Source organism: Oncorhynchus mykiss, chromosome 4 (genome assembly GCF_057628025.1).
Source record: "Oncorhynchus mykiss isolate SJ-2025 chromosome 4, ASM5762802v1, whole genome shotgun sequence".
Lineage (NCBI taxonomy): Eukaryota > Metazoa > Chordata > Actinopteri > Salmoniformes > Salmonidae > Oncorhynchus > Oncorhynchus mykiss.
This window is the reverse complement of record NC_143025.1, coordinates 47280475-47295000: the sequence shown is the minus strand read 5'-3', so window position 1 is coordinate 47295000 and position 14526 is coordinate 47280475. Positions and strand designations below refer to the sequence as shown.

Sequence of the window (14526 nt, the reverse complement as noted above, 5' to 3'; positions counted from 1 at the left end):
ATCCAACCTCACTGAGCTCGAGCTGTTTTGCAAGGAGGAATGGGAAAAGATGTCAGTCTCTCGATGTGCAAAACTGATAGAGACATACCCCAAGCGACTTACAGCTGTAATCACAGCAAAAGGTGGCGCTACAAAGTATTAACTTAAGGGGGCTGAATCATTTTGCACAGCCAATTTTTCAGTTTTTGATTTGTTAAAAAAGTTTGAAATATCCAATAAATGTCGTTCCACTTCATGATTGTGTCCCACTTGTTGTTGATTCTTCACAAAAAAAATACAGTTTTATATCTTTGTTTGAAGCCTGAAATGTGGCAAAAGGTCGCAAAGTTCAAGGGGGCTGAATACTTTCGCAAGGCACTGTATCTCTGGTCACCCCCAAAACCAATTCTTCTTTTGGCCTCTCCTTCCAGTTCTCTGCTGCCAATGACTGGAACGAACTACAAAAATCTCTGACACTGGAAACACTTATCTCCCTCACTAGCTTTAAGCACCAGCTGTCAGAGCAGCTCACAGATTACTGCACCTGTACATAGCCCATCTATAATTTAGCCCAAACAACTACCTCTTTCCCTACTGTATTTATTTATTTTTCTCCTTTGCACCCCATTATTTCTCTCTACTTTGCACATTCTTCCACTGCAAATCAACCATTCCAGTGTTTTACTTGCTATATTGTATTTACTTTGCCGCCATGGCCTTTTTTTTTGCCTTTACCTCATCTCACCTCACTTACTCACATTGTGTATATAGACTTATTTTTCTACTGTATTATTGACTGTATATTTATTTTATTCCAACTGTTGTTGTATGTGTCGAACTGCTTTGCTTTATCTTGGCCAGGTCGCAATTGTAAATGAGAACTTGTTCTCAACTTGCCTACCTGGTTAAATAAAGGTGAAATAAAAATAAAATGGGTGAGACATTCTGCATGTACAGTATATAAGGAAAGTATTGAACCTTTTTTCCACTTTTTGTTACGTTAGTCTTCTGAAATTGATTCATTTTTTATTTATTTTTTCTTTATCAATCTACACACAATACCCCGTAATGACAAAGCAAAATCATGTTGTTTTTTTAGATTTTTGCTTATGTATTACAAATAAATAATTGTTTCAATTGATCATCCTTGATGGTTCTACAACTTGATTTGGAAAGGCACCATAGCTGACAGTGAATGTCAGAGCAAAATCCAAGACTCGAGGCTGCCAAAAGTGAATGAACAAAGTACTGAGTGAAAGGTCTGAACTTATGTAAATGTGATATTTCATGTTTTTATTTGTAATAAATGCAAATATTTATAAAAACCTGTTTTTGCCTTGTCATTATGGGGTATTGTGTGTAGATTGAGAGAGAAAAAACAATTCAATCCATTTTAGTTTAAGGCCGTCACCTAACAAAATGTGGGGAAAAATCAAGGGGTCTGAATACTTTCCGAATGCACTGTAGCACCTTTAACTTAATATAAGATGGTGGTATCTAAAAAACACATCCTGCTGTATTGAGATTTTTCAGTTTGTAAGATGCATTTTTACTCATCTGTATAAACATACATAGTTTTAAAAATATATATACTGGCATGTGTGTGTGAACATGAAGGGGCGAATCCCAAATTCCACATACCGTTAGTCAAATTTTCACTTCGTCATGCATTGATGTCAATTGAAGACAGTCAATTCCCCATCTTTAGGACGTTCCAAGTTATGAAATGTCCAGTAAGAGGTCACCTTGGCTGATGACGCCAGCGGATCAGCAATCAAGTACTGACTGTCAGTTACTGTTACAAACTAGGCAACCAGTGACTCCCAGGAAAGACTGAGCGACAACCAAGAGGAGAATGGTGACACTGGAGAAACCGATGACTACTTGGAACGTCTAGTGCAGGGGGGAGTTGGGCTAGCACCCCCAACTCACCGTCCTCTGCAAGGGGGCGACCCGAAGCAACTACAGAGAACCGGAAGTAACCATACCCATAGAGCCTTCCGAGAGGGGGGAAGAATTAAACGTTTCCATGGATGGATAACACTAACGACAAGGTTGTATGAAGGATTCTGACTGGAGGAGTAGAAAGTGGAACAAGATGCCACTGCGTAAAACTGTACATATGAAACAAAGGCAAAGTGCCTACCTGAGCCAACAAAGCAGCAGCGCACAGACTTGCTATCTGGTGAGACTTAGGAGGTTTCTAGCCAGCACCATAGTGTTGAAGACCTCTCCGCATCTGAACGACTTGAGGCTGCCACGCCTTCAAAGGAGGTGAAAGTCAGAGACTCCAGAGGATGTGGAACCCAGAGCAAGGAATGTCAAGTGGCCACAACAACAACGCAGCCTGGAAACAGCTGGATGACGACCTGGACAACAACCTAGAAACAACACTGGTGGGGAAAAGACACTCACTTCCCTGTCCAAGCTTGTGCCCGTGGTGAACAGTGAAAGATTTGACAATGAAGAGAGCAACAATCAACCCAACAGACAGAAAATGTAGGCTTTTAGGCTTCGCAAAGAACTGCAGTCACTCATCAAGCGCTTCAGGGAGGCAGGTGCCACACAACGCAAAGCTCTACAGGAACTGCAGGACACAGAGTAACCTGATGTCACTCCAGAATGCGGAAAGGGTAAGAACAAGGAGACAGACAGCAAAGCAGAGAGCCAACCCCTTCCACTTCATTTCATTTACACTGGAAGCGGAGAGATCTGGCAACCTTCAGGCAACTAAGGTGGAGAGGTACTCCGACCAGGGAAGGAATGAGCCATTTGGGCAATGCCTGAGAATTTCACCAATCGACCAACCTGAATGCGAACATGGAGGGAAGTCGTAGAGCTGGTGAAAAAGGCCAGAGCAAGATCGGCACCTGGTCCAAATGGATTTCCATACAAGTTCTACAAAATGTGCCCTAAACTCCTATGCTGGCTATGGAAGCTGATCAGAACGGTTTGGAGGAAGGGAGAGATACCAACATGCTGGCAGAGGGCAGAAGGAAATAACTCTTCCAACATCAACCAGTTCCACACCATATCCCTACTCAACGTGGGAGGATAATCTTCTCCATCCTTGCAAGACTCACCATCTAAATGAGAAACAACTACACTGACTCATCTGTCCAGAAGGGAGACATACCAGAATTCCATGGATGTATTGATCACACTAGCGCCATCAGCCATTTGAAAGGGGAGGCCAAGATCAACGGCAGTGACCTCTCTCCCTCATCTTCGAAGACCTGAAGCTTTATCACATTCACGATAACACCCAAAAGCAGCTACTACAGCAACATCAAGCTCAGGTTCTCAGCCAACATCACCACATCATGGCAAGCCCTGGAAAGGGGAATAGTCACAGGATGTACCATCTCAGTGATATTTTTTTTGATCGGAATTAACCTGATCATCAAATCTACTGACAAAGTCATGAGGCCCGGGAAGAATCCAACAACCACAGAAAATGGTTTATTGATGACCACACCATCACTACCACCACCCACATGCAGGCACGATGGGTCCCGTCAGCTCTGGAGGAAACTGCAGGGATGGCCAGGATGACATTCAAACCTCGCAAAACAAGAAGCCTGGTAATAAGAAAAGGCATGGTTACCGACAGGTTCACCATGACAATTCAGAAAAAGGTAATTCCATCATACATCAATAACCCTATCAAGTTCCTGGAAAAGTGGTACGCTGAGACCCCAAAGGACAGCCATAACATCAAGGTCCTACAGAGCCAGCTGAAAGAAAGCCTCCACAAGACAGGACTCGCTCCCTGGTAAATTCAAAGCCTGGATGTACCAGCACTCTGTTCTCCCCCGAATAACCTGTCCGTTAACCCTGTACGAGTTCACCTTATCAACAGCACTAGAGAGAGCTGCAAACGACACCCAGGAAGGGCTCCCCAGTGGTGCAGCGCTAAAGCACTACTTCTCAGTGTAAGAGGCGTCACTGCAGTCACTGGTTCGAATCCAGGCTGCATCACATCCGGCCGTGATTGGAAGTCCCGTAGTGCGGCACACAATTGGCCCAGCGTCATCAGGGTTTGGCTGGGGTAGGCCATCATTGTAAATAAAAATTTGTTCTTCTTATGGATCAAATCCCGTTAGCGGGATCGATTTGACAACATCTGGTGAAATGGCAGAGCGGCAAATTCAAATTAAATTATTAGAAATATTTAACTTTCATAAAATCACAAGTGCAATATACCAAAATACAGTTTAGCTTCTTGTTAATCCAGCCACTGTGTCAGATTTTAAAAAGGCTTTACGGCGAAAACAAAACATGTGATTATCTGAGGACAGCACTCCATCATACAAACACATGACAATCATATTTCAACCCGCCAGGCATGACACAAAACTCAGAAATAACGATATAATTCATGCCTTAACTTTGAAGATCTTCTTCTGTTGGCACTCCAAAATGTCCCATAAACATCACAAATGGTCCTTTTGTTCGATAAATTCTGTCGTTATTTCCCCAAAATGTAAATTTATTTGGCGCGTTTGATTCAGAAAAACACCGGTTCCAAATCGCCCAAAATGACTACAAATTATCTAATAAGTTACCTGTAAACTTGGTCCAAACATTGCAAACAACTTTCCTAATCCAACTTTAGGTATTTTAAAACGTAAATAATCGATCAAATTTAAGACTGAATATACTGCGTTCAATAGCGTATAAAATGAATGTGGAGAGAGCTTCAGGTCGCGCTCCCCAAACGAAACGGTACACTAGACTCGACACTCAGAAAGGAAGAGGCTACTTCTTCATTACTCAAAAGAAAAACATAAACCAATTTCTAAAGACTGTTGACATCTAGTGGAAGCCATAGGAACTGCAACCAGATGCCTCAGAAATCTAGATTCCCATAGAAATCCAAATTGAAAACAGTGAACTCAAAAGAAATTCCTGGATGGTTTGTCCTCGGTTTCGCCTGTCAAATAAGTTCTGTTATACTCACAGACATTATTTTAACGGTTTTTATAAACTTTAGAGTGTTTTCTATCCAAAACTACCAATTATTTGCATATCCTAGCTTCTGAGCCTGAGTAGCAGGCAGTTGACTTTGGGCAGGCTTTTCATCTGGACGTCAAAATACCGCCCCATATCCCAAAGAAGTTAACTGACTTGGCTAGTTAAATAAAGGTTCAATTAAAAAAATGTAATAGCTTGGCATGCTCCCAACTTCTCAAGCAAAGCTACAACTACCAATCTCATCACTGGCATAAAACTTCAAAGTAGCAAAGGCAAAGCTGGTGATGTGCTGGGACCAAAGTAACAAAGCCTACCATCAGTAACACACTACGCCGCCAGGGACTCAAATCCTGCAGTGCCAGACGTGTCCCCCTGCTTAAGCCAGTACATGTCCAGGCCTGTCTGAAGTTTTCTAGAGAGCATTTGGATGATCCAGAAGAAGATTGGGAGAATGTCATGGTCAGATGAAACCAAAATATAACTTTTTGGTAAAAACTCAACTCGTCGTGTTTGGACGACAAAGAATGCTGAGTTGCAGCCAAAGAACACCATACCTACTGTGAAGCATGGGGGTGGAAACATGCTTTGGGGCTGTTTTTCTGCAAAGCGACCAGGACGACTGATCCGTGTAAAGGAAAGAATGAATGGGGCCATGTATCGTGAGATTTGGAGTGAAAACCTTCCATCAGCAAGGGCATTGAAGATGAAACGTGGCTGGGTCTTTCAGCATGACAATGATCCCAAACACACCGCCCGGGCAACAAAGGAGTGGCTTCGTAAGAAGCATTTCAAGGTCCTGGAGTGGCCTAGCCAGTCTCCAGATCTCAACCCCATAGAAAATCTTTGGAGGGAGTTGAAAGTCTGTGTTGCCCAGCAACAGCCCCAAAACATCACTGCTCTAGAGGAGGAAGGAATGGAGGAATGGGCCAAAATACCAGCAACAGTGTGTGGAAAACCTTGTGAAGACTTACAAAAAACGTTTGTCCTCTGTCATTGCCAACAAAGGGTATATAACAAAGTATTGAGAAACTTTTGTTATTGACCAAATACTTATTTTCCACCATAATTTGCAAATAAATTCATTAAAAAATCCTACAATGGGATTTTCTGGAATTTTTTTTCTCATTTTGTCTGTCATAGTTGAAGTGTACCTATGAAGACAATTACAGGCCTCTCATCTTTTTAAGTGCGAGAACTTGCACAATTGGTGGCTGACTAAATACTTTTTTGCCCCACTGTTACAAGGTGCAATGATTGAGGTAAGACAGGAAGGAAATGGTCTGCCACCAATGCCTTCAACCAGTCTGAGAGTAGACATAGTGCGGAACATCTGCCAAGACAGGGCCTTGGAACAGCACAAACCACATGCTGGGCCAAAGCCAACATCACCGAAAGGAGGCACCTGGTGCACTAGGAAATCAGAAAAATGGTGGAGGAACAGAGAAGGGCTAAAGCAGTAGGGTTGGGTGCACAGGGGGCTTGGACAAGGTAGGAGACAACAGAGAGGAGTCTTTCTTAGGGTGAGCTGTGAAGGATGGAGCCTGCCAGAATCCACTTCCTGTTAAGGTCCGTCTATGACGTGCTCCCATCCTCCACTAACATACATATTGTTTTCAGTGAGGTCTCTCTGTATCAAACCTGGCACCATAGCACATTAACATCCTACACTGTCACCCTCTCCCAAGGCCGCTACAGATGGAGGCATGACCAACTTGAGGGAACTGGCCAATATTCTCAAAGGAGATGAGGAAAAGGATGACTCCCATCAACAAAGGCCCAAAAAATACTATTAAACACTTTTTATATTATCAGTAGTTGTTACCAAGCGCTTATACAGAAAACCAGCCTAAATCCCAAAGAGCAAGCAAGGCAGAAGTAGAAGCACGGTGCCTAGGAAAAACTCCCTAGAAAGGATGAAATCTAGGAAGAAACCTAGAGAGGAACCAGGCTCTGAGGTGTGGCCAGTCCTCTTCTGGCTGTGCCGGTTGGAGTTTATAAGAGTACATGGCCATTAAGCCCAGATTTTTCTTCAAGATGTTCAGATGTTCCTAGATGACCAGCATGGTCAAATAATAATCACAGTGGTTACAGAGGGTGCAACAGGTCAGCACCTCAGGAGTAAATGTCAGTTGGCCTTTCATAACCGAGCATTCAGAGGTAGAGCGAACAAGCCAGGGCATGGGAGAATGAGAGAGTCGAAACAGCCGGTCCGGGACAAGGTAGCACGTCTGGTGAACAGGTCAGGGTTCAATAGACAGAACAGCAAAAACTGGATCAACAGCACAACCAGGTGGACTGGGGATGGGGACAGCCAGGAGTCACCAGGCCAGGTAGTCCTGAAGCATGGTCCCAGGGCTCAGATCTTCGGGGGGGGAATATTATACTTAAGTCCACACTGGACACCAGATAAGACAGACTGACTCTAGCCCCCCGTCACATAGAATATTGCAGCATAGATACTGGAGACTGAGACAAGGGGTCGGGGAACACTGTGGCCCAGTCTGAAGTTAACCCCGTACAAGGCCAACCAGGCAGGATATAACTGTTGTGATGCACCCCTTCTAAGGATGGCATGGGAAAGCACGAGCAAGCCAGTGACTCAGCCTCCGTAATAGGGTCAGATGCAGAGAATCCCAGTGGAGAGAGGGGAACTGGCCAGGCAGAGACCGCAACTCGAGGGGAATTTTTTTATTTTTATATCTATGCTGCCGGGAAGTCACGTTTACTACTTATATCAGTTCACTCGTAACAACTTAAGCATTACGAAACTTATATTTGATCAAATAAGCCATTCATTTTTCTGTTGACCAAATTCGACACTCATTGACCTCCATACAAAAACTCCTTGCTTGGTCTGCGAAACAACAAAAATACACCATCTACCAGAGGGAGACAGATTTTCCACCGACTTGGGCCGCTCTCTTCTCTGGTATCACACGATTCTCAACTGATGTCGACTCTCAAATTCATATCAAGATAATCCAAAGCTGGATGTATTAATCTAGCACAATTACTAGAAAAAAAACATTGTACATTTTGTAAGTATTTTAACTGCAGGCCCAACAAAGACTTTGAAGGTTGTTCATGGATGGACATTGTTTAGTTTGTATAATATTTTGCAAAGCCGAAACATGAAACAGGCAAGCGGGGTATGTTGCCCTGTACCGATGATAGCCAAATACTTGGTTGGCTGGTTACATTTCCAATGCAGTCATAATCAACACTTGCAAACAATTTCAAGTGTTGCAAAGAATGACAATCAGGCCCTCATCAAGCTGCAAAACCTGACAATTTCAAATAATATTCCAAAAAGTAAATCAACACATTAATATTGCTCTCACTGAAATTTCCAAAGGCCTACAACAGCTTATTAATTTACTAGTGAGACATGACATTTGTTTTCTTGTAACCCGGCCAAGTCGCGTTGCTGTTAATGTAAAATACCACATGTAAGTTTTCTATTTCACTTTTTTTTTTTTCACCTTTATTTAACCAGGTAGGCTAGTTGAGAACAAGTTCTCATTTGCAACTGCGACCTGGCCAAGATAAAGCATAGCAGTGTGAACAGACAACAGAGTTACACACGGAGTAAACAATTAACAAGTCAATAACACAGTAGAAAAAAAATAGTCTATATACATTGTGTGCAAAAGGCATGAGGAGGTAGGCGAATAGTTACAATTTTGCAGATTACCACTGGCGTGATAAATGATCAGATGGTCATGTACAGGTAGAGATATTGATGTGCAAAAGAGCAGAAAAGTAAATAAATAAAAACAGTATGGGGATGAGGTAGGTAAAATTGGGTGGGCTATTTACCGATAGACTATGTACAGCTGCAGCGATCGGTTAGCTGCTCAGATAGCAGATGTTTGAAGTTGGTGAGGGAGATAAAAGTCTCCAACTTCAGCGATTTTTGCAATTCGTTCCAGTCACAGGCAGCAGAGAACTGGAACGAAAGGCGGCCAAATGAGGTGTTGGCTTTAGGGATGATCAGTGAGATACACCTGCTGGAGCGCGTGCTACGGATGGGTGTTGCCATCGTAACCAGTGAACTGAGATAAGGCGGAGCTTTACCTAGCATGGACTTGTAGATGACCTGGAGCCAGTGGGTCTGGCGACGAATATGTAGCGAGGGCCAGCCGACTAGAGCATACAAGTCGCAGTGGTGGGTGGTATAAGGTGCTTTAGTGACAAAACGGATGGCACTGTGATAAACTGCATCCAGTTTGCTGAGTAGAGTGTTGGAAGCAATTTTGTAGATGACGTCGCCGAAGTCGAGGATCGGTAGGATAGTCAGTTTTACTAGGGTAAGTTTGGCGGCGTGAGTGAAGGAGGCTTTGTTGCGGAATAGAAAGCAGACTCTTGATTTGATTTTCGATTGGAGATGTTTGATATGGGTCTGGAAGGAGAGTTTAGAGTCTAGCCAGACACCTAGGTACTTATAGATGTCCACATATTCAAGGTCGGAACCATCCAGGGTGGTGATGCTGGTCAGGCGTGCGGGTGCAGGCAGCGAACGGTTGAAAAGCATGCATTTGGTTTGATGTTTGATATGAGTCTGGAAGGAGAGTTTACAGTCTAGCCAGACATCTAGGTACTTATAGATGTCCACATATTCTAGGTCGGAACCATCCAGGGTGGTGATGCTAGTTGGGCGTGCGGGTGCAGGCAGCGAACAGTTGAAAAGCATGCATTTGGTTTTACTAGTGTTTACTAGTGCCACGGCAGGAGTGTTGTATGGCATTGAAGCTCGTTTGGAGGTTAGATAGCAGTGTCCAAGGACGGGCCGGAAGTATACAGAATGGTGTCGTCTGCGTAGAGGTGGATCAGGGAATCGCCCGCAGCAAGAGCAACATCATTGATATATACAGAGAAAAGAGTTGGCCCGAGAATTTAACCCTGTGGCACCCCCATAGAGACTGCCAGAGGACCGGACAACATAGCAAACAACCTGATTTTAAGATTAAAAAACACAAGACTACTGGCACCATTTGGGAATCAGATCCATATACACCGAGCATCCTCAAATGGCAGCTTCATTAAATAGTACCTGTAAACACCAGTCTCAATGTCAACAGTGAAGCGGGCCTAGGCAGAGTTTTTTAAATTTTATTTAAAGGCCATATCTCAGACTGGCCAATAAAATGAAAAGATTAAGATGGGCAAAAGAACAGACACTGTACAGAGGAACTCTGCCTAGAAGGCCAGCATCCCGGAGTCACCTGTTGACGTTGAGACTGGTGTTTTGCGGGTACTATTTAATGAAGCTGCCAGTTGAGGACTTGTGAGGCATCCGTTTCTCAAACTAGACACTAATGTACTTGTCCTCTTGCTCAGTTGTGCACTGGGGCCTCCTCTTTCTATTCTGGTTAGAGAAAATTTGCACTGTTCTGTGAAGGTTCACAGCGTTGTACAAGATCAGTTTCTTGGCAATTTCTCACATGGAATAGCCTTCATTTCTGGACATTTTGAGCCTGTAATCAAACCCACAAATGCTGATGCTCCAAAGGACAGTTTTATTGCTTCTTTAATCAGAACAGTTTTCAGCTGTGCTAACATAATGACAAAAGGATTTTGTAATGATCAATTAGCCTTTTAAAATGATAGCTAATTCAAGGTTAACGTAACATGCCATCGGAACACAGGAGTGATGGTTGCTGATAATGGGCCTCTGTACACCTATGTAGATATTCCAGAAAAAACATCTGCAGTTTACAGCTACAATAGTAATTTACAACATTAACAATTATCTACACTGTATTTCTGATCAATTTGGTGTTATTTTAAAGGACAAAATTGTTTTGGTTTTCTTTCAAAACTAGGACCTTTCCCCCCCTCCCAATTTCGTGGTATCCAATTGTTTTAGTAGCTACTATCTTGTCTCATCACTACAACTCCCATACGGGCTCGGGAGAGACGAAGGTTTAAAGTCATGTGTCCTCCGATACACAACCCAACCAAGCCGCACTGCTTCTTAACACAGCGCGCATCCAACCCGGAAGCCAGCCGCACCAATGTGTCGGAGGAAACACTGTGCACCTGGCAACCTTGGTTAGCGCGCACTGCGCCCGGCCCACCACAGGAGTCGTTGGTGCGCGATGAGACAAGGACATCCCTACCGACCAAGCCCCACGAAGCTAGGCTAATTGTGCGTCGCCCCACGGACCTCCCGGTCGCGGCCGGTTACGACAGAGCCTGGGCGCGAACCCAGAGTCTCTGATGGCACAGCTGGCGCTGCAGTACAGCGCCACCCGGGAGGCAAAACTAGGACATTTCAAACTTTTGAATGGTAGTGTATATGTCCCTTACATACACAACCCACTCATACACTCACAGCAAGTCCCCACAAAGAGCTCCAATTGGACAGGATTTTTACCCATGACTGCATGTGTGTAAAGGACAAGACAGAACAACACAATGGTGGCGATTCAACATGTAGAATAGTTAAGAAATGAATAAAGGCAAAAGGACCTGCTGCGCTCGTGTTGGTCTGTCTTGTCCTTAACAACTTTGACTGGTGAGGGATGACCAAACAAGTATGTTTAAAGATCTTGACTTTGTTCCAAAGAGTGAGTACACCTAGAAAGACAAAAATCTGAAAACAAAGGTAGTGTTATTGCCTTTGTGATTCAAGAAATGGTGTAGAATTTGTTTAATGAAAAAAGAAATACAGAAAGGAGAATTTGAAATATCCTAATGTTTAATGAAAGGGTGACGTACTGATCAGCAAGAAAGGGATACAGTAAAACTACAAGGAATAGACAAATGTTGGTAATACTTAAGTCTGTCCATTTCAACTGCAACACGATTCAGTCTATTTATTTTTACTTAGCTACCCTTGTGCACTAACTTAGTGTATTGAGGGGTACAGGGACGGGGAAGAGGCACAAGGGTTCCATATGGATAAGTGCACTGGTGATGTCACTTACAAGTAAAGAAAATTAGAAGGTAAAAATAATTCCTTCTAGATTTAACTATATCCATCAAACAGCTCAAAATGAAGCACCCACTCAAGTGTGGTGGGGGGGTTAGAGGCAAACCCTCGACTGTGCGCATGGCTTCCACTTGGCGGATTCTCTTTTCCCGTTTATTATATATATATATATATATATATATATATATATATATATATATATATATATTTTTAAAACCTCTTCAGAGTGTGCTCATACCGCGTAGAGTTCGTAGATCTTCTTGGCGCAGTAGGCCAGGGCGGCCAGCGCTATCGTGTTGTGGAGTCTCTTTCTGTGGATGTCGTCCCTGCGCACCAGCACCACTGGCGTGGAGGAGGTGAGTGTGTGCAGGGGCAGCCGCGAGAGTTTTTGGCTGTTGTACTCCACCTGGTACTTGCAGCAGGGATCGAACTGCCAGGAGATTCCATAGAGGGTGGAGCATGCCACGCTGAGGGCACCAGCGGGCAGTGCTACGTAGCGCGAGTACTCGGGCGGTAGCGAGAGCGGCGTCAGGAGGCAGGCGGTACCTGACAGCACGGCCATCTTGTGCAGGCAGTTACCCACGGCGATCCAGCGGGCCGTCTCGTCGCCAATGCGCGTGGGCTCGATCACAATGTACTTGTACTGTGCCTCCAGTGCCTGCTCCAGCTCGTACTCAAACTGGTCCTGCGCATTCTCCCCGTTGTAGATCTCGTGAACGATGTAGCAGTCCGTTGCCGCCATCACTCCCCTGTGCACAGAAAGAGGAGATTATAAATAGTAAGTAGATGGAAAAGATCATTATTTTCCAAGCTTCATAGCAATAGTGCAGCTTCGGGGCCTAAGGCAAGTGGTTGCACCATTTTTTTTAATGATGATGTAGAGATCTATTTATTGCCTTTGCCTCCCTTATCCTACCTCATTTGCACATGCTGTATATAGACGTTTTCTACTGTATCATTGATTTTATGTTTGTTTATTCCATGTGTAACTCTGTTGTTGTATGTGTCCAACTGCTTTGCTTTATCTTGGCCAGGTCGCAGTTGCAAATGATAACTTGTTCTCAACTAGCCTACCTGGTTAAATAAAGGTGAAATAAAGATAAAAGATGAATACCACTTGTGAAGAAATAAGGGGAACAACTACTTTCTTTAAATTGACTTAGTCCATGACCTTGATATCAGATTACTGCACAACTTTTTTCAGCACAATGTATGGTAAAAACAAGACACTTGTGTTACTTTGACATGTGTTGCCTGTGCATGTTTGACATAAATAAGAGCTGTTGAATCAAAGGGTAAGTAGGGTATGTTCTCGCGTTTAAAATTCTTAGAGTTGACTAAGTAGGCATCAGTCACTGTCAAGTTGCCTATTAGTAATAAGCTATGGTATTAATGCTAACGTAGCTATGGGCAATAAACAATATGCGGGAGAAAACAAATGCAGCAATATCAAATAGAAATAACTCACGTGTAAAACTCGAATCCTCCACTTTGCAAACATTATGCCCCGCGCAAGAGTGCTAACTAGCTTCTAACAAGGTTCACACGGTTAGCTAAATAAGCCTGCGTTCGTAAATTCACCCTGGCTGAGCACACTAAGTCAGACACGCCAGAGCGAATTACGAACGCACCCATCAAGTAGCTAACTACTGTTAGCTAGCTAACGTAGACAAAACTCGGGGTTAGCGAACATGTTGATCATTCACAACTGTTTCAACAATTCCAGTAACACCTATATTAGTTGTTGTGCTGTATACGGACGCAGCTTTGCATAACGTTACATTGATTAGCTCCACCGCTGTTTGGAAGCTTGCTGCTCTGAAAACTAGCTAATACGTAAATTGCAAGCGGTGAGTAAACGTTGTGTTATACTAGCGCATATCAAATATATCTGTTGTATATCTACTTTGTAACGTTACGGCATGTTTTCACACTATTTTAGTTGGGTGGCTAACCTATCCAGAACTTGATTTTGAAGCTTTGATGAACAGGCTAGCAAACATGATAATCAAAACATCACATGAGCAGTTATGGAGGAAGGAATTCCGGAAAGTGACAGATGCATTTTGCTTTTAAAAGCCACATGTTGGAATAGTGAATGTGTGGGGTATCATAAAATAGACATTGGACACAAATAGTCGTGATTATGGCAATGGTTGAGTATAACTGACCTCTCCCTGTTGACTTGGACACCGCGCCTCCTTCCCAACGACGCCATCTTGGAGAACCAACAAACGACTGCTGTCGACGCAGTGCAAGCTAGGATATGTAGTGTATGCAATACTTCCAATACACTGCGAGGACGACTTCATGTACTACATTTTCCATAATTAATTTAACGCATGTAGGGATGTACCACTCATTATTTACACCATGTAAATGTAGAGGTCAGTTTAATTTACTACACTAGTACCTTTTGACGTAAACTGTAATGCAAAATGTGTTCAACACAAATGCGGTAAATGCGGCATGCACAAATCATGTTCATGTCTTGTGTAACAGTTGGGAGATGACCAATCGCAAGCAAGGACAACACTATGGGACTCGACTAGGACAAACCATTCTATAGCCAGGTAGCGCAGCAGGTAAATTATTCCACTGGGTATTTCCCTTACGGGCTACACTCAAGTAGC

General features: G+C 43.4%; 1 protein-coding gene across 1 annotated transcript; it reads right to left on the bottom strand.

Moving 5' to 3' along the window:
- Window positions 1-11641: 11641 nt before the first annotated feature.
- On the bottom strand, window positions 11642-14391 carry LOC110521920 (transmembrane protein 11, mitochondrial). The gene is made up of 2 exons (XM_021599885.3): window positions 14065-14391; window positions 11642-12642 (listed from the first exon to the last, which is right to left on the bottom strand). The coding sequence occupies exons 1-2, from the start codon at window positions 14109-14111 to the stop codon at window positions 12126-12128; spliced, it is 564 nt and encodes a 187-aa protein (XP_021455560.1). The 5' UTR covers window positions 14112-14391; the 3' UTR covers window positions 11642-12125.
- Window positions 14392-14526: the final 135 nt, after the last annotated feature.

Coding starts and splice junctions, on each gene's coding strand:
- LOC110521920 (XM_021599885.3), bottom strand. CDS start 14,111: ATGGCGTCGTTGGGAAGGAGGCGCGGTGTCCAAGTCAACAGGGAGAG. Junction 12,643..14,064: donor GTCCAAGTCAACAGGGAGAG/GTCAGTTATACT, acceptor TTCTGTGCACAG/GGGAGTGATGGCGGCAACGG.